Source organism: Gadus chalcogrammus, chromosome 3 (assembly GCF_026213295.1).
Source record: "Gadus chalcogrammus isolate NIFS_2021 chromosome 3, NIFS_Gcha_1.0, whole genome shotgun sequence".
In the NCBI taxonomy this organism is placed as follows: Eukaryota; Metazoa; Chordata; class Actinopteri; order Gadiformes; family Gadidae; genus Gadus; species Gadus chalcogrammus.
This window is the reverse complement of record NC_079414.1, coordinates 10,081,256-10,100,664: the sequence shown is the minus strand read 5'-3', so window position 1 is coordinate 10,100,664 and position 19,409 is coordinate 10,081,256. Positions and strand designations below refer to the sequence as shown.

The 19,409-nt window shown below is 44.4% G+C and overlaps 3 protein-coding genes across 4 annotated transcripts; 2 read left to right on the top strand and 1 right to left on the bottom strand.

Annotated features, from left to right (window-relative positions):
• Positions 1–3,237: 3,237 nt before the first annotated feature.
• Positions 3,238–6,170, top strand: LOC130378799 (leucine-rich repeat LGI family member 2-like). Its single transcript, XM_056585426.1, has 8 exons — positions 3,238–3,371; positions 3,510–3,581; positions 3,754–3,825; positions 3,931–4,002; positions 4,120–4,191; positions 4,573–4,742; positions 5,051–5,215; positions 5,332–6,170. Exons 1-8 carry the CDS (start codon positions 3,238–3,240, stop codon positions 6,168–6,170), a joined length of 1,596 nt encoding a protein of 531 aa, XP_056441401.1.
• A 1,024-nt stretch (positions 6,171–7,194) lies between these two features.
• Positions 7,195–15,526, top strand: LOC130379260 (coiled-coil domain-containing protein 149-B-like). 2 transcript variants are annotated; one of them, XM_056585980.1, is made up of 12 exons: positions 7,195–7,398; positions 8,031–8,177; positions 8,896–8,928; positions 9,044–9,151; positions 10,026–10,142; positions 10,681–10,853; positions 11,471–11,543; positions 11,642–11,726; positions 12,229–12,376; positions 12,919–12,995; positions 13,716–13,787; positions 14,427–15,526. In XM_056585980.1, the coding sequence occupies exons 1-12, from the start codon at positions 7,345–7,347 to the stop codon at positions 14,798–14,800; spliced, it is 1,461 nt and encodes a 486-aa protein (XP_056441955.1). In that variant the 5' UTR covers positions 7,195–7,344; the 3' UTR covers positions 14,801–15,526. The 2 variants fall into 2 exon arrangements, with proteins under 2 accessions (XP_056441955.1, XP_056441954.1); XM_056585979.1 differs by having other exon boundaries at positions 8,016–8,177.
• Positions 15,091–16,924, bottom strand: sod3a (superoxide dismutase 3, extracellular a). The gene is made up of 2 exons (XM_056585982.1): positions 16,816–16,924; positions 15,091–16,102 (listed from the first exon to the last, which is right to left on the bottom strand). Exons 1-2 carry the CDS (start codon positions 16,827–16,829, stop codon positions 15,499–15,501), a joined length of 618 nt encoding a protein of 205 aa, XP_056441957.1. The 5' UTR covers positions 16,830–16,924; the 3' UTR covers positions 15,091–15,498.
• Positions 16,925–19,409: the final 2,485 nt, after the last annotated feature.

Sequence of the window (19,409 nt, the reverse complement as noted above, 5' to 3'; positions counted from 1 at the left end):
GTAGAAGCCGTTCTCCATGTCTTACAATTTATGCAGTGATTGATTGTATATATTTTAGCTACTGCTCTCTCCCTCTAACACACACACACACACACACACACACACACACACACACACACACACACACACACACACACACAAACACACACACACACACACACACACACACACACACACACACACACACACACACACACACACACACAAACACATCCACACACACACACACACACACACACACACACACACACACACACACACACACACACACACACACACACACACACACACACACACACACACACACACACACACACACTCTCTCTCAATACCAAAATGTGAAAGCGTACAGGTTTGAATTACCTCCACAAAGATGATAAATGTAGGTAGCTATTTAAAATGGGGGCAGCAGTCATGGAGTATGTGAGGATCGGTTACCTACGGGAGCTGTATTAAACCAGAAGGTGTTTAATCACGTCTGCATTACTGTAATCCAAACCAAAACCATGTGTAGCTTCTTCCCAGTATCTCTCTCTCCCTCTACCTCTCTCTCACTCTCTCTCTTTCTGCCTGCCTCTCTCTTTCATTTTAGCTCTCTCACTCTCACTCTCGCTCTCTCTGTCTGTCTCAGTGTGGCCCTCACTCTCTTTTATCTATCTCTATCTCACTATCTCTCTCCCATGGCAGGTTGAATCAGAGTAGTCCGACATGTAGTGACTCAATGTTTGAATCCCCAAAACCATCCCTTTTTATTTTCCAAGTCAAGTAAACCTAAGCCTTTGATACCCTCGCAGCCAAGTTTCCACATCTCCTGACCATAAATCAAGTGTGTATATTTAATACGCGAGGACAGGTTGCATGCACACAACTATCGTATGATCCGTAACCATAATATGTTTATGTTCCATGGAAAAGGGAGAATATAGCGGCGCGTATCACCGCGCAGGGGGGACTCCGACACCAACTCTGGAGACGACGCAGGACGCCGCTCGAGGGAACCAGAGACTCAGGGAGGGATCCAACACCTGCTGTGAGGCGGTCACCAGGAGCCAACGCCCCCCCCCCCCCCCCCCTCCCCAACTCTCTCGACAGTTGGGGGTCACGGTTGCGTTTGAAAGTGTCACCTGTGAACTCGCACCGCAGTGGTGGGGCATTAGAGAGCCATCCTGACGATTCACTCAGGAAGGGATTTGATGCATGGCGCATAGCTGGCAGCCGGCGCTTTTCTGCCTTGGAGGGGTTATGTTACGCCACCTTCAACGTACTGGCTATCAATGGGACGGACGGGCAGATGGATACATAAGGGCCGAAAGACAGATAGATAGATGTAGAGATAGATCAATTGATAGATAGATATTGAGACGGACCGACAGATAGATAGACAGACAGATATAGACGGTCAGACAGAGATTGATATAGACAATGTTTATATAAGTTGGCAGTCATGTACAGTAGGCTGCATATTAAGTTTTCTCACCCGTCAGTAGTTTCTAAATAACAGGTTTATTCATTAGCAGGAAAGAGATAGCAGTGAGTGTAGCATAGTGGCGTCTCAGCTTGCACGTGTCGCGAGTGTTTAAGGGACACTCTAGCCTAAAAACAGCAATGCAGCCTGCCGAACCGTCATGAATTATGCCAGCAATGGCAGACATGTACAGTTGCTGCCGCTGGTAGCGTGTATTTGGTTACGCTCATGCTCATAGATGACTGATGCCCTGGCAAAGGTCAACAGCTTGTTAGTGGCAGCGAGAACAACCACTGGGACCAGTATTGTCTGTGGAATGGGTGAATCGGCAAGGAGTCAAACACCATACCCTAAGACCCTGATCAATATTATAACCAGTATAGAACGTTGTACAGTATAGGACATCAGAATGCATCATGGGATTTTTTGTTGGTGATACTTCTGACTTAAGAGAGTTGTAGTAGCCCTACTGTAAAATACATAAGCAACGTATATGTGACTGTATATGTACGTTGAATATAGATTTTACAGTAAAGGTTAGCTTAATGAAAACGTTTTGCCAAGTCTCACATCAGAAATGGCCACTGCTGTCAAACTCAACAATGTCTTTCCATAATGACATAAAATGGCACAGTTAATTAGCAAACAAGGTCCAACTAAACTAATTGGAGACGGTTATAATGAACGTAGTAACAGTTAAGTTCGGTGATAGTTTGAATGTGTTGTAGTAGCTGAGAGATAAGTAGAAAAGGCTGGGCTCATCTTCTGGGTCAACTAAACTAATAGCATGATACGGTGGTGGCGGTATTGCTTAATTTCAGCAAATGGTTAATTAAGTATAGCGACTGTCCAATTAGGTTAGGTGAAGGTCAAGATGAGGAGATCCTAAGAAGGGGGAAAACTATTTTCATGAAGGGGGTTGCATCATCACCTCAGATTAAAACTACATTAACCACACTATTTCAGTAACAACAGTAAAAATAGTCGAGCATGCTTAAAATGGGGTTCTGGTTCCTGGCTCCGAAATATTTTAATCCAGCCCCCTCTAGCGGCCTATATTAATAACAGCTTCCTAAAACCATGATGTAATGCTGTATTAAATAGTTACAAGGTAGACTGACTGGCGGACGGATTGACAGAGAGACGGACAGACAGAAAGACACACACACACACACACACACACACACACACACACACATGCTTGTTCTTTGATGTAATTATAGATGGATATGTTCCAAATTGAATACCCTCTATGTAATAACATAAGCTGCAACTTGATGCAGTTCGTGCCAAAGGGCTGCATGTCGCAGCCTAAATAGTAGTTGCAATAAGTGACCCCATCTTCGGCTAATGGCGAACAGCATCACGATGCCCATGGAATGATTCATTCCTTTAAACTCTCCATGGTGCTGAAGTGATCCAGCATGTCGTCACCGTGCTCAAATACGTCCACTCCCTCATCAGGGCAGCATTGAGTTTAATGACAGTACACGTTTCACTGATCTTTCCTTTATAGCGATGATGTGATTGTCGGTGTTGGAAGTATTTTGTGTGGGTGCTGTTGGATGTTGTTGGAGAATAGCCTACGTAGCCTTCCGGGATGAAACTGCAACTCTAGGTTTCCAGTAGCAGGCGTCTACTGCACTCCATGTAGCCGTCGCCAAAACACAGCGAGCTTGGAGCGGTTTACATTCCGACACTATTCCTAACAATACACCCACATTTGCATCATGGCGTTCCTGAAACAATGGCTATTGATGAGTTTTCTCCTCATGGGTTTTAATCTAGCGGTTAATTCTAAGAGGAATTTCAAATGCCCTTCAGGATGCTCCTGCTCCAAGGATACCATCATCTGCGTTGGCACAACGGCAATGCCTCGAACCATTCCGACTGATATCAATTCTTTGTAAGTATAGCAAACTTTTTATCCTAATATTGATGCGGTGGACGATTTGTTGCATTGGAAAACTGCTGAAATACAGTCTATTCCATCTGAACAGCATGAGTTATGTATTGTCTCCGGTGTGTTATTTCTCACACACAGGAGCATGGTGAATGGTTCTATTGCTGAACTCACAGAAGGGCTTTTCGCTCTCATGCCATCCCTTCAGCTGCTGTAAGTTGTTTCTTTTTAATTGGGTTAGGCAGTATTACAACTTTAAAGATGGAAGACCATACCGGAAATAAAAATGCACAAAATGTGACATAATTTGTAGTAGCCTAGTTTATACCATGTCAGTTAGTTGTTGATGACGGTGATTAAAATGCTTCTTCTTCTTCTTCTGCAGGCTTCTCAATTCTAATTCTTTGACCACAATAAAAGATGATGCCTTTTCTGGGCTTTCTCGTCTTGAATATTTGTAAGTAAACTACAGTCCATTATCTTGAGTAGAAAATGCAAATCTGTAAAATCTGTAATGACGTGCAGTACTTCTGCCTGAGAATGCCATTTATTTGTTTGTTAGATTTATTGAAGGAAACAAGATTGAAACCATCACCAAATACGCCTTAAGAGGTCTACGGGATCTCACTCATTTGTAAGTTTGGGGTCTTCACTTCCATAATGCACTTTTCTTCACTGTGCAGTGAAAAGGCTAACAGTATCATTATAAAAGAACGTACGCTGCTCTGGCCAATCGATTGTTTTGTTTTAGATCCCTGGCCAATAATGGAATGACTTTCTTGCCAAGAGATCTCTTCTTTGACTTGGATTCCCTGCTGGAACTGTGAGTCAGCACTTTTCACTGCAGCAAGAACTCAACCATCAGCATTTGTTATGCCATGCTTTAGGTTACCTCTCTCTCTCTCTCTCTCTCTCTCTCTCTCTCTCTCTCTCTCTCTCTCTCTCTCTCTCTCTCTCTCTCTCTCTCTCTCTCTCGCTCTCTCTCACTGTCGCTCACCACTTAACTATCTCCTCTTTGCTGATATGAGTGAAATACATAATTAATTATAATAAAGGAAAACACCACCATACTATTCTATACTATAATACCGTAAACCGCAGTATACCATGCTATCCTATAACGCAATGTCGCTCAGGCAATTATTAGAGCAGACCTTGGTGAGATGTACTAACGCTGAGAGGTCACTGTGCCCCCTCCCCCCAGGGACCTGCGGGGGAACTCCTTCCAGTGTAACTGTGAGACCCGGTGGCTGATGGTGTGGCTGAAGAACACCAACGCCACCGCCTCCGACGTCCTCTGCTCCGGCCCCGGGGACATGAAGGGCAAGAAGCTCAATGACCTGCCGCTACCCCCCGGAGAGTGTATCTCCACAGGTGACCCTGTGGACACACACACATCCACACGCACTCACGCATACACACAAGCATGCACAGACACACACCATTATGCATAATCTTCTTATTTAGAAATGAAAAGTTTCAAGCATATGGATTTAGTATTGACCAAATATGTAGACCAGATTGGAAAGATTTATGTGGAAAAGAGAGTTTTATTCTTAAGAAAACTTATTTTTGATAGATTGGCTAATGGAGTTTATTGATGCAAGAGTAAAAGTAGAAAGTAAAGGTTAAGATAATGTAAACTACGTTCTCTGTTTTTGCCTGTTTCGTGCGTTTCTTAGACTTCATCCGTCACCAGGCTATCCCCATCCAATCGATGTCGGCGGACATCTTCTCCTCTAAAGAGGACATCTATGTTGCCATGGCGGCGCCTTACTCCAACAGCTGTGTGGTCATGGAATGGGACCACATCGAAATGAACTTCAGAAAATTTGATAACATTACAGGTTCGGAAGAAAGCCTAATCGTACCATATTGGCTTACACACCGGGCTATTACTTACTCTACTAACTTCATTCTTATAATAAATTCTTACTTTACTATCCTGTCGTGTTCTCCGCAGGGAAATCGGTGGTGGGCTGCAAGTCGGTGGTGATCGAGGACCACGTCCTGATCCTGGTCACACAGCTCTTCGGCGGCTCCCACATCTACAAGTTCGAAGCCGGGCAGAACAAGTTCACCATGTTCCAGACCATCGAGTTGTTCAACATCTCCAAGCCCAACGACATCGAGGTCTTCCAGATGGACGGCGACTGGTACTTTGTCATCGTGGACAGCTCCAAGGCGGGCATCTCCACGCTGTACAAGTGGATGGACCAGCCCGAGCGCAATGAGACCGGCTTCTTCTCCTACCAGTTCCTCCACGAGTGGTTCCGCGACACGGACGCCGAGTTTGTCCAGCTGGACGGCAAGTCCTACCTCATCCTCTCCAGCCGCTCCCAGGCGCCCGTCATCTACGTGTGGAACAAAAGCACCCTGAAGTTCATGCCCCACGGCGAGGTCCCCATGGTGGACGAGGTGCTGGCGGTGCAGGCGTTCCGCGTGGGCGGCAGCGACACCTACCTGGCCTTGACCTGCTACATCGGGGACTCCAGGGTGCTGAAGTGGAGCAGCAAGCAGTTCACCGAGGTGCAGGCGCTGCCGTCGCGCGGGGCCATGTTGCTCCAGCCCTTCGCCTTCGGGGAACGCCACTACCTAGCCCTGGGCAGCGACTTCTCCTTCACGCAGATCTTCCTGTGGGACGGCGAGAGCCAGAGCTTCGTGAAGTTCAAGGACATCTACGTGCAGTCGCCGCGCTCCTTCACCGTGGTGAACACCGACAGGCGGACCTTCATCTTCTCCTCCAGCTTCAAGGGGAAGTCCATGGTGTTTGAGCACGTCATCGTGGACTTGAGTCTGTAGGGCGGAGCGGCTTGGGCGGGACGTTGATACTATGATTATGACTGTTTGGACTCCCAGGGGGTCAAAAACAGAGGATTTGGGAGTTGGGAATACTTTTGCTTAATGCAACACAATAACATGCTTTTTTAGTCCAAAGTGAATGTTGAGGCAGGTTTCCTGGGTTATTCTTGCACTTCTATCGAGTATTATTGCAGTTATAGAGTGAACATACAACTTGAAACTTTGTTTTAATTGCATATGTGACTTGAAAAATCCAAACATGAAATGCATGGGTATTAAAACAAGAGATGATCTCAATAACAAAAACATCCTTTTATGATCATATTTTTGAGATGTATTACAAATATGTTTTCCAAAATCTTTTGGAATACTGACGTCCAGGGTTGTTTGTAAAACTGGCTCAACAACATCTATAGCTTTCTACATTACTAACAACATGCCTTGTGTATAATACATACCAGAATGAAATACTGTGCTTTCCAAACTATATGTGACTAATACCTGCAAATCATACATGTATTAGCAATAATGCAATAAGAATATGTATGTTACGCTTTTAGAAAAACTGAGTGCCTAATATTCCTTAACAGCAGAATTGTATGTCTTACTAATCTATTGACTATTACTATGCAATATGTATGTCAAAGTCAGATGCAAGATTGAGAACATGATAATGTCGTTTCTTAATATATTTGTAATCCCCAAATGATGAATGTGATCAATGCAACTGGGTGAAATAAACAATAAAACGTTTTAAAAACGAAACAAAATTGTGCCTTAGTGTATGTTACATTTGTATTCCTATTCTATAAACAGGATACACCTGTAGTTTCTCCCAAAAAATAAAAATCTATTTTGAGACGTCTTTAACTTATAATACATATATATGTATATATATATATAGAGTGCCTTAAAAAATTAATATATATATATACATATATGTATATATATGTATAGGCCTATATATATCTGTTCACAGTGTTTCTTTACACGTTTTAATTCAGAATTCGCGACGTGACGTAACGATGGCAGGGGCGGAAGTGAGGTAGACCGCTGGAGATCCTGACGTCCCGAGCGATAAATGCTTTAAGCTGGTAACAGCGATCTGTAATGTCGTTTTCTGGAAGGGTGGTGACGCTGCTTTAAGTTTAGACCATCGTAGGGTTAACGAAAAATGGTGGATACAAGCAGACGAAGCGAGAGTGACTGGCAGGGGATGGTGAACGAGGTGAGCTACGACGACTGTAAAGATGCTGCAGCCAGCAGCTGTCATGTTATTATGAGCATTTCACCACCGCGTCAGTGCTGATCAATACTGTCCATTTGAGATTCTACAAGTGATCCCCCCTGTCGACTGCAGTATAGGCGAGTATTTGTTTCTAAAATGATACTACGAGGACACATGCGATGTTAATTATCTTACAATGTTAACGTTTGGATTATTTACTTTCTTTTCGTTGAACAAATGAGCTGTCAATGCTGAGGAAACGTATTTCATTGAGATCTATTTGCGTGCTCGCACCTTTTTTTCGCTACCAGCCTTAATCCGTGCCCTTCCAACGGTCAACGGTGCTGTGTACCTATTAGTTTCGTACACAGTGTGGCCTTGATGGCCTACAATAAGCGACCTGCTAAAGTCAATAAAGGGACACATGTCGGAATGCACGCTTTTAGACATTTAGACAACTAAATACTTCAGACACTATGAAGCGTCGTTTCCCTGCTTTAATGCCATGATGCACCTTCTATACCATCATCATCATCATCATCATCATCATCATCATCATCATCATCATCATCATCATCATCATCATCATCACCCATCATCACTGTTTTAAAATACAGTTTGTGGTCTGCAAGCGCAAGTTGGAGAGCAAGAAGGAGGCTCTGCTGATCCTGTCCAAGGAGCTGGACACGTGCCAGCAGGAGAGGGACCAGTACAAGCTGATGGCCAATCAGCTCAGAGAGCGGCATCAGGGGCTCAAGAAGAAGTACAGAGAACTTATTGTAAGCACATTATATATTCCAGTTTTGTGACTGGTGCTTTTGCTTTTATGGTGATGGTAGCAGATCAGCCTGTCATTGGTTGATTCCCATCCAAGAGGTTGTGGGTTTGAACCCCATTGTTCATAGTCCAGCTGTAGTAACCCTTGAGCATGCTGCCCTAACCCTTACCTGTTCTTTAAAGGACCATACCGGTAGGGTGATCAAATCCCTCCTTGTTTCTTCTGGCTGCAGTTAAACATCCATTACTAATATAATTTGTAAAAAATACTATCTTGTACAGATTCTGCCGAAGATCATTTAGCGTGAGCTTGCCTGCCACAGATGTGAAAACAAGCGATATAGCTTATTGTTTGATGGAGATAATTGTGGCGGTCAAGGACAGAGTTTGGGAAAACGTCACATTGCATCGCAATAGAGTACTTTACAAAATCTCTCATCTCTAAGGTGCTGTTGTACGTTTGTTCAGGTTAAATGCTCTGAGGCTGAATTGTCCAACCGAAGGGATTTTAACAAATAACACTGGAAATAGGTGTTTTAGAGAACCAAGGAGCGATAATTTTATCCCCCAGACCAGTGGCCTTTCAAAGTGTTATTGTAGGATACTTTCGATCAAAGAATCTGAAACGAGTAGTCAATATTAATCTATATAGGGATAATTAAAGATCATGTTTTGAACTTTTAACAGCCGGTTTTTCTGTATATTTTTCTGTTTGAATAGGATGGCGATTTGCCTCCAGAAAAAAGGAATCAGGTATTTAAAGTTCTCTGTTTGATTAATGCTGAAGAGATAAACGTTGACGCTGTGACCCAGCTTCAAACTGTTCTGACAGGCTGACTGTGTTTGTTTTCTTTCTAACCCACTCCAGGTCAACATGTCCCAACTGCTGAAGGACTCCAGAGAAAGAAACAAGCAGCTGTCGGAGGAAGTGAAGGAAGTGACGCAGCGTTTAGCGGAGGCCAAAGGGGACAACAAGGTATGCCTCTGCTCTTGCTTCTACCGCTGCATTGTTCAGTACTCGGTCCTGATTGGTCAATAGCCAAGGGTGGGCATTCATTTTCAATAACATTCAACAAACAATCAATGCACTACAACTCAAACATAAAACAAAACTATTTACCAGATGTTTCCTTGACAACGCAAAAACAATTCACTCAAGCGTTGTGGATCGTTTATGTGTAGATAAAAAACAATGGAAATATACATGGGATCAATATATCAAATCATTGTTGGTAACTGTGGTATTAGTGGAGTAAATCACTCTGTGCATCTTGGTATAAGCAAACTATTGGTAGGCAAACTTGGTCACATCACCAAACCTGACTTTCATTACTTTCCAATAACGGGGGCTTCCTTGATGGTGGGTTCCTTATGGTGTAGTACTCACAACACACTGGTTGTATGTTTTACCAATGGACCTGCTGTCATTCTGGGTTTTGTGTTGGTTTTCCTAAATGGACAGGGAAAGTAATTGCATTTTGCTGTTTTAGGGATAGTTACTACCTAGTAAGGGAAGTAAGGTGTAACAAAGAATAAAGAAAGACTCTATAAATGTTAATAATATTCGACAGATGGTCTGTTAAAATCAGAAAGTCAAGAACTGATTTTGGCCACTTCAGAAACGGATCGGCAGAGTTATGCTGAATAACAAGAAATAATTATAACAACTATACATTCAGCTCATAGCTCATATTTAAAGAACATTTTTCTTGAAAATAACCAAAACTTTAAAGACATAAATTCTTGCTTTCTTTTTATATATTTGCGCTCCACCGTGGTCAATCACTTTAGGCCAAAGTTGTCATTGTGAACTGAAAGAGGTAACTCAGCACGTGGGTGTCTCTGTGCAGCTCCTTCGGATGACCATCACCAGACAGAGGCTGGGGGACGAGGAGGTAGGGGCCAGACACTTCCCCGCCCACGAAAGGGAGGACCTGGTCAAGCAGCTGGAGCGAGCCAGAGAGCAGGTAGGAGACAGGGGACACAAGACCCTGGGCTGAGGCTCTAAACTCTGGTACTCGTCGACTTTGTAGGTCGGTCCGTCACTCATCTTGTCGTTATTGTAAGGTCTTTATTTATGAAAATACCCGAGACTGCATTTGTAATCTCATTGATAACTGTTCCTGGTTATTACTGGGTGTATATTTAATAAATTATTAATAACCATTAACCTAATGGTTGATAGCAAAATGTATTGATTATAAATGGGAATACTGAATACATTTAGTGAAATAAATTGCAGAAATTTACTCCTGCTGTCTCCAAAGTTTCCAATTCAGATCCTTTAGTTACATAAGTTAGAGTACTCTTACATATTCATAATAATAATAGTAATAATTAATGTTATTTATATAGCACCTTTTATCCTCGGGGACCAACCTAAGGTGCTTACCGCATTAAAACAATACATTTGTATGTGTTCGTGTGCATATATACGTGTGTATGTGTGTGTGTGTGTGTGTGTGTGTGTGTGTGTGTGTGTGTGTGTGTGTGTGTGTGTGGCAGAATGAGCTGCTGGAGCACAGCGTGAGGTCTCTGACGGACGAACTGCAGGACATCAGCTCTGAGCGCAGCGTGTTCCAGGAGAAGGCCCACCGCCTCAACCTGGAGATGAACCAGATCCTGGGCAACGACCACATCCGCCTGCTGGACGTGGACGCCCTCTGCATGGAGAACCGGTGGGTAGGGGGTCTCCTTTGAAGGGCAAAAATCTCCTACCTGACTGATGAGCACATTTGCACATCAGTCTGGTACCAGCTGGGCTGCTTTGATATCCAAATATGGCCTCCGCCTTGTGTTGTTTAAAATACTCCAGCCAATCAGAGCCACGGTGCTGCTCTCTTCGCTCTCGCCGAAACTGGTTAGATGTAAAGCAAAGACATCTTTTTATCGGAGATAAAGGCTTCTGTGCATTCTTTTGTTAATCTTTTAACATCGATAGGCAATCTATTTCAGAAAAACTGACTTGATATCTTATCTTTCCTCAGGCGCAGACAATTTTTTCTTTTTCTAAAGACCCCCCCCCCCCAATGCTAAATAGCATTTAGTATTTTTTTGGAAAAAGATTTTATTGGGATCAGGACCTTGTAGGATAGCCACAAATTCCACCCACCGAAAAAAACGAATCTGAAATTGACTTAACCCTCTAAAACGAGTCCACGACTCGTTTTAGAGGGTTAAGTGATAGAGTAAGTACTGTGTATTCAGGTGAAAGCTACATTTAGAAGCATTCTTGAGCAAGATGCCTATCCCGTTGGCCAACCAACTAACAATGTAACCTACTGCTGTCTCCCAGGTATTTACATGAACGCTTCGGCCATCTCCAAGAGGAGGTCAACATCCTCAAGTCTAATTTAATGAAGTACAAGGTGCGTAGATATCAGCTGACAGGTTTGATGAATGGCATATGAAATGAAACGCAAACAGAAAAGGCACTCATGAATAATAAACAATCCCTCCATTTCAGAACGCGCTGGAGAGCCGAAAGAACTGCAAGTTTAGCGGTAAACCCAACAGCACGGCACTCACGGGCGTGCTGTCTGCCAAACAAGGTGAAGCTAACAAAGTTCACATCTTTGTACTCTGGTTGATGAACAGCTTAATAGAAAATATGCGTTTCATGCAAGGGTTCAAATTCTTATGAAGAAAATATGGGTTTTGGTCTAAATACCTTACTTTATCCAAAGCAATGAACCTTGTTTTGTTAAATTGGATTTACAATTCTGCCAATTGAGGTTATCCAGATATGTATTGTATTATATATTTGTTTGTATATTTAAAAGAAGATGCTTTTATCCAAAGCAACATACTTTTTTAGATGCATATAGGGGTTAGGCATCTTGCACAACGATGCCGACAATGCATAGTGTAGGCATCATAAGAACTGCATAGACCGTGGACATTGGGTAATCAAACCCAGGGCCTTTTGGCTGGAAGTCTAGCCAACACCCTAGCTGCTACATTGTCCTTCCCTCTACATATTTCTACAAAGGATTCCCCTTCTGTTCATTGTGATTTGGGGGTTAACGTGTTGGTTGGTTGCTGTGTGTACAGTCCAGGAGCTGTTGCTGTCTGAGGAGAACGGCTGCAGTCTCCCGCTGACTCACCAGTCCATCTCGGACCTCAAGTCTCTGGCCACGGCTCTGCTGGAGACCATCCACGAGAAGAACATGGTGATCCAGCACCAGCGGCAGACCAACAAGTACAGCACCGCACCAACATGCTATTAGTTAGTAGTTAAAGTTCAAATATAAAACATTACCTAACAGCCATAACAAGTGTTTAAGCAGGCCAGAACAGAGGAAAGAGAAAAAGATGTAACAATGTCGGTTGATACACGCCGCGCTCCACCTAGGTGGCTTTTATTGGCTTCCTCCAGAGCAAGGCTGCGGGGTGGTGATTGGGGTTGGAAGCGGTTTATTGAGGTTAGGGTCAGTATAGTGGTTGAGTGTAGGGATGCAGAGCAGGAGGTGTAACGTGCTGCCATGTCAGAGATGAGAGTGTGTGCGGAGATGGCTGGTTATTCTGTTGAACCACATTGATTTCTTAAAGTGCAACATGTGGAAGCCTCACCCATCGCCAAGTCCAATCAGTCTGACTCGGGCCAGGTGAGACTGCCTCAACCAGCCATCATCCACACACACACTCCAAAGATGTGTCTTCACATTTAGTGTTTGTAAAGGACCCGTGCAAAGCAAGGGTCCTTTTGTGTTTTACGAAGTCCTTTCCCACCCACGTGTTCAGAATCCTAGGAAACCGCGTGGCAGCGCTGGAGAAGAAGTTAAAAACCCTGGAAGTGTCTGGACTGTGGAGCCTGCCAGGTAGACACACTGACACCCTGACCAAGCCATGAAGAGCACAGCAAACCTTGTACTTTATCCAGGTGGCTCAAAGAGAATGGCAGACGTCCACTCACATAGAAAACCCAAAGTAGATTCTGTTAGCCTCTACAGAAAGTAACAGCTTATATCTTCTTCCATTGCGTCATAAACACAGATTGGACTGTCTTTTAAATCGGTTTAGTTGAGTGAAGTAGTAACTAGTTAGTTGGTTAATTTCATCCATCTTGGGGATAACTCATTCTTGGGCTTCCTAGAGAGAATATCTAGTGTTAAAAGCACACGCACACTCACATATCAATCATCCTTGCGACACGTTGCATGGCTGTCTCTAATTTTCATCGCAACTGCCGATCTTTCCGATGGCTCGATAATCTGAGAGAAATTGAATCTGTTCTTCCTTTCGTCTTCTCTTTTTCCTCCCTCTTCCTGCTGCTTGGAGGCCTGACCTATAATGTTTCCCTGGGATTATGCGGAAGTACGTCTATTGTAGTTGATCCAACCTTTAATTCTCTCTGTTAACTTTTTTTCTCCATCTCAAAAATGTCTCCAATATCTGCTGAAAAGACTCAAATCTGCAATCTTAAACTGAATTCAATTGTTATGTTATTCTCATCATCCCCATGGTGCCCATTCTTGCGTGGCAATGGCGGTACTGCAGTGTTTTAGTGAAGCACGTTTTGTTGGCTGTTCTTGGTACAGAGGGAAGAGGGAGCACCACTCCAGACGCCCCGCCACAGACAGTAGCCCTGCCCCCCCAACACAGCCCGGACGGTAAGCATTCTGAAACTCGCTGATTGGCTCCCTCTAGGTCACATGGGCTGTGCTGCAACCAACTCCAATGGCGGATCTAAGCAGCAGCAGATGGCTTTGACGTACTGGGTTTCTCTGTCGTATGGCTAGGCGAGGCTGTGTGGCCCAGGGTGCCCAACGGAACCTGAAGACAGTATTACCTTGTATTAAGTCAGATTGTCTGTTTCACTAATGGTTCACTCAGACACAGTGTTTGTGTTTGGCTGAGCTTTGTGAGTTCACTGGGCAGCACTTGAATTCTAGAGAGGAAACGAGTGTGGTATGTGGTGTAGTGTGGGCTTTCTTTGATACAGAGGATGAGGCTATAGAGCCTAATCCCGAACTAGGAACTAGAATCAACGTAGCGGTTCAATCTATAGAGATATTTCTAATTGGTTCTAAAGAGCACAGGCCTCTGTAAACTGAGTTTGCATTGTTAGCACATTAAGTCTGTGTGATTGATGGGCCTTACAACGATCAGCGCTATTTGATAGCATGTCGATATCTGAGACCTTTTTCTACCTGGCTGGATGGCGCAGCAGTCACTGCCTGATAATGGGGCTTTTGTCAGCTTGCCTTGAAAAAAAATAAGAAGGTCAAAGTGTCGTTTTACATTCCCAGGTGAGGGCAAGTCAGCCCTGACGCAGCAGAACACCCCCATCCACGAGAACCAATCGACATCCGGCTTGAGCGATCCTGACCAATCGCAAAGAGCCCCACCGTCGCCATCACCCGACTCCACGGAGATCCCCGGGCCCGGGACAGAGCGCCCGGCCGGCCTGGCCGAAACCCCCGACCCCGACGAGGGTCCGAACCACCGAGACCACGGCGACAACGCCAACTACCAGCAGCTGTCATGTGACCCCACAGAGTCTGTGGCCTCACCGGGTCACCATGGAAACGACTCGCCCATCGTACAGGAGCCAGGTTCCGGGTCTTCGGAGGAACTGCCCGAGAACCCTGATTCCCCCCGGAAGGAGGAGGAACAGTCCTAAGCCGTCTAGTCCTAGACGGAGTGTTACCTGGAGCCTGGGGGAGGAGGCTCAGGAGATAAATATGAATGAAGAAAGGCCCCATAAAGTAAGGCCCCCACGGTTCTGGAGTCAAGGTCAGATGTTGATGCGTACATATTGACGTGGATATTTGTATACCTTTTTTCCACCCAAACGGAGAATGTGTCCCGTCGGCAGAATGTGTGTGTTGTGTCAAAAATGTGTTTTCACTGTCAATCAGCAGCAAACTCAAATGCAGACCAAACTATATTACAGTGTGTGAATATCTGTAAATAAACCACCAAATGGACGATATATTAATATATTTATCATTTAGTCATTTAAAATGTTGAATATACATGTAGTCCTGGCCACATAATGCACTTTATTATGTTAATAAAATACCTTGAGAACTGGGTCGTGTACGGTCTGTATTCAGATGTCAGCATTGGTACATCAAATTATGAATTTTACATCAAATTAAGCAATCAATGGTTCAGCAAATGCTGTCAACAATGTTAGCCCAAATTATGTTTTTAGCGGGTCATCAAATGATGTCATCCATGGTACATTTAAATATGCCATCGGTTCGTCAAACGATGTAACTAATGGTATCTCTTTATGTAATCAGTGCGCCAAATGATCTAATCAATGGTGTAACCAATCATGTCATCAATGCCATGGTTCATCAAAGGACACAATCAAAGGTACTTGTTCCAGAGGGCATCTGAAGAGAGCCCTATCACGCAGCAGGCCAGCCTGGTACCGGCGTTCCCGTTGAGAAGGCTCTCAGCGTTGCCGCCGTTGCCCATGTCATCCGCCTTCAGGTGCAGCACCACGCCCCTGCCGAGGACCGACTGAGGTCCGAACAGGGTGGCCTTGGCGTATTCCTTCAATTCCATGATCTTTCCGTCCTTGACAGCAAAGTTACCGAAGTCCCCTGGGTGGCCGGGGTGGGACACCGCGTCCGGGTTGTAGTGGGGACCGGTGGAGGTGCATCCCCCGCTGATGTCTCCAAACTGATGGACGTGTATGGCTCTGAGGTTCGAGGGACCCATCGGAAAGCCGCCAATGATAAAGTGAACGTTCAAGGTCCCGGCCGGATACTCCTGCTTAAAGAGCACGTGACCGTAGAGCCGCTCGAGGTCAGCGGCGAGCCCGCTGCTCGGCTTCATTCTGCACGCTGCGTACAGGGTGTTGTTGAATTGGACCACCTCTGGCGGGACACCGGCCTCCTCGCAATCCTGACCCCTGGCTTCTGCCAAGAAGACCAACAGGCTGATGCACAGAGCAGGCCACTTTGACCTGGAATACAAACAAACCACTATCAGTCCTCTACTTGCCGACCTCCTTTCGAGGTTTTCACAACAGGGTTGTAACGTATTCAGCGATGCCTGGTTCACCACTAAATACAGGGCCGCCGGTCTGCGGGAATGAGTTACACAGTTGTGGGGGGGGCCCAAGGCAGAGGGGGGCCCATGGGAATAAAAAAAATAAAATAATAATGTGTGTACATTTTTTTACTATCACCTAGTGGTAGGAGCCCCCCACCCCCCTCTCAACAATTGCTCTCTCCCCCCGGTCAACAATTGCTTCCCTCCCCCAACAATTGCTTCCCTTCCCCCCCCCCCCTCAACCGATAAGGACAGACCACAACAACGAAATGAAACAAAATAGTATGCTCGCATCCTGAAAGAAAATTTTAATAACATGTAAAAACTCGTTCGTTCATCTTCGCCTTTTTATGCTGTTGCCATATGGACGCATTTTGGATAAAATAAAATAAAATGAAGTAATCGGTTTAGCTTTTACTTTGTATGAATAAATAGTTAACTAGGCCACCATGTTCTGGAAGAAAAGCCACTTAATAAACTGTAGCACACTGCCCAGCCTATAATCCAACCTACACAACTATTAACATTTCATAAGAAGAGATGTGGATAGGTTATTGGCTTTCTTTTGAAAAAGTCATCAAATAATGCGATTGGCAAAGGGCGATTTAGTCGAGGTAGACCTACCTGTTTTGAATCATGATTAAAGAGCGTGAAAAAAAAAAGTCGATCGGAGTGTGCCCGTTGTTGGGTCTCAAGTTGGACTGTCCGTCATGGGTCTATCGATCCTTCTTGTTCAATCCAGTCGGTGGGCGTGGCCGGGGGCGTTCCTAGGAATGAGGACATTCGGTGCGTTGCCAGGACTTCTGAAGGGGGGTTCTGCCGACCCCTTCGGAATGTTTTATAATGAAAAACATATATAATATGCTTTTTTTATGCAATTGGGCACCTTATCTTATTCAATTTACAGGTCTTTATCTTTGTGTGAATTGTGAATCAGCCATGCAATGCTTAACAATCTATACATTTCTGTTAAATTATAGTGACCGCCTTCGGAATGAATACGTTTCCGGGGGGTTTGCACTGAATGATATAATAATTGATTGCATTTACATTCATACATCCCTTTAGGTGTGTGTGTGTGTGTGTGTGTGTGTGTGTGTGTGTGTGTGTGTGTGTGTGTGTGTGTGTGTGTGTGTGTGTGTGTGTGTGTGTGTGTGTGTGTGTGTGTGTGTGTGTGTGTGTGTGCGTGCGTGCGTGCGTGCGTGCGTGTGTGTGTGTGTGTGTGTGCAAGGTTTGATCTACACCTCATCCACCTTGTTATTGTCATTTTCATTTGGAACTTGGTCTCATCTGGTGTACAAATCATTAAAATTGTTTGTAATGTTAGTAAAGTCATAATATAAACAACACAGGGATTACGAGAGTAATAGACATAAATATAATATCCTTTAGAGATATACTAATCGAGAGACCAATACCTGAAAAATATAATAAATAAGTATGAACATTCAGTATTAAATTAACAAAGATCCATTTTTTTTATTCTTGTTATCTACAATGAAGATACTGTGGGTTGGGAAAATAAAGAAAATAGAAGATGAAAAAGGCATGTGAGTCTTTGTGTGCAATCCTCTCTTCTTGTGTCTGTTAGAACTACTGGGTTAAGGGAGGTAGGCCCTATATACAGAGGGCTGGACTACACCAGAGGGGACTGAAATCGGACTTCAGATGATATATGAGGGTAAAAAGACGAGATAGACTTTAATATAATTGATTTATATTATAATAACAATTGTGTCTGACAATTACTAACTTGTTCAAAATCAGAGTCAATTAATCATATTATGGCTAAATTGTTTAATTTGCATTTTAGTCATCTTATGCTAACATTTCTCAGTCATGATGATGAACTGCAACACTCATATGAAAAGTATAAGAATAATACAAAGATAAATGTTGACAAATGATACAAATTAAGCTTAAATGTAATGTGATTGGTCAGGTATAATACATTTGTTTCGCACATGAGCCTGTATAAATGCTAATACACAACCAGAGGGGAATTTATATCAGCCATACAAAATTATAATGTTCCTCTATTTGAGTAAAGAATGTGTTGCTACTTTTTTGGTCGGTTAAGAGAAGTGTTGACTTAACAGGCATGTTGACCTTTCGCTGGTAAACCCCTCAGGATTTATTCTGTTGAATCGCGTATAACAAAAACAGACTTTCCACGAGAAAATATGTGTTGCTAGCAACGCCTTCCCACCTCCGTTGACTGAAGGAGGTAGTGGGCACGGGGCGTTACGCCCCGTGCCCACTACCTCCGTCAGTTGACCGTTGCCCATTGACTTTGAATGGGGACGGACGCGCAATGCATTGTGGATCCGTCCGTTCAGTTGGAGCGTTCGCCACCGTCAGAAAGTTGAAAAATGTTCAACTTTTTCGGCAGCGACGGTTCCGTCATCCAATCAGATCGCGTATGCAAATGTGCAGTGGGCATGAAGGCGTAACGCCTCGTGCCCACTGCACCGTCAGTCAACGGACGTGGGAAGGCGTGGCTGACGGATGGGGGAGTAGTCTGTCAGCCAATCAAATCGCTTCGCCGGGTTCTTCCCGCTTCTTCCTGCTTGTTGCGATGCAAGATGACCCGCTTTCCCGCTTTCCAGTATCGTCAGAGCCCGAGTCGCGTCACAGTGCTTAAATTTGCATACGCGATCTGATTGGATGACGGATCCGTCGCTGCCGGAAAAGTTGAAAATTGTTCAACTTTTTGACGGAGCCGAAGGCTCCAACGGAACGGACGGATCCACAATGCATTGCGCGTCCGTCCCCATTCAAAGTCAATGGGGATCAGTCAACGGACGGAGGTAGTGGGCGCAGAGGCTTCCGTCAGCCAATCAAATCGCTTCCCGCTAACAACAACAAAGCCGGGTTCTTCCCGCTTCTTCCTGCTTGTTGCGTTGTCATTGCAAGATGACCCGCTTTCCCGCTTTCCAGTATCGTCAGAGCCCGAGTCGCGTCACAGTGCTTAAATTTGCATACGCAATCTGATTGGATGACGGATCCGTCGCTGCCAAAAAAGTTGAACATTTTTCAACTTTTTGACGGAGCCGAAGCAGAGAATGTCTAATATGAGGAGAATGGGCACTCGCGGGTTAGTTCCGGTTTTCTGGACTGGTTGCAGTAATAATCTCTGACCACGCGGGGCGCTCGTAGGCGAGTCCAGAATGAATGGGAGCCAACGGGGTTTTATCCTCAGAATCCACTTTTCTCAC

Excerpts from the sequence above, each read along its gene's own strand:
- LOC130378799 (XM_056585426.1), top strand. The coding sequence starts at position 3,238 with ATGGGTTTTAATCTAGCGGTTAATTCTAAGAGGAATTTCAAATGCCCT. Across the intron at positions 3,372-3,509 it reads CCGACTGATATCAATTCTTT|GAGCATGGTGAATGGTTCTA; the intron begins GTAAGTATAGCA and ends TCTCACACACAG. Across the intron at positions 5,216-5,331 it reads AAAATTTGATAACATTACAG|GGAAATCGGTGGTGGGCTGC; the intron begins GTTCGGAAGAAA and ends TGTTCTCCGCAG.
- LOC130379260 (XM_056585979.1), top strand. The coding sequence starts at position 7,345 with ATGGTGGATACAAGCAGACGAAGCGAGAGTGACTGGCAGGGGATGGTG. Across the intron at positions 10,854-11,470 it reads GCCCTCTGCATGGAGAACCG|GTATTTACATGAACGCTTCG; the intron begins GTGGGTAGGGGG and ends GCTGTCTCCCAG. Across the intron at positions 12,377-12,918 it reads CACCAGCGGCAGACCAACAA|AATCCTAGGAAACCGCGTGG; the intron begins GTACAGCACCGC and ends CCACGTGTTCAG.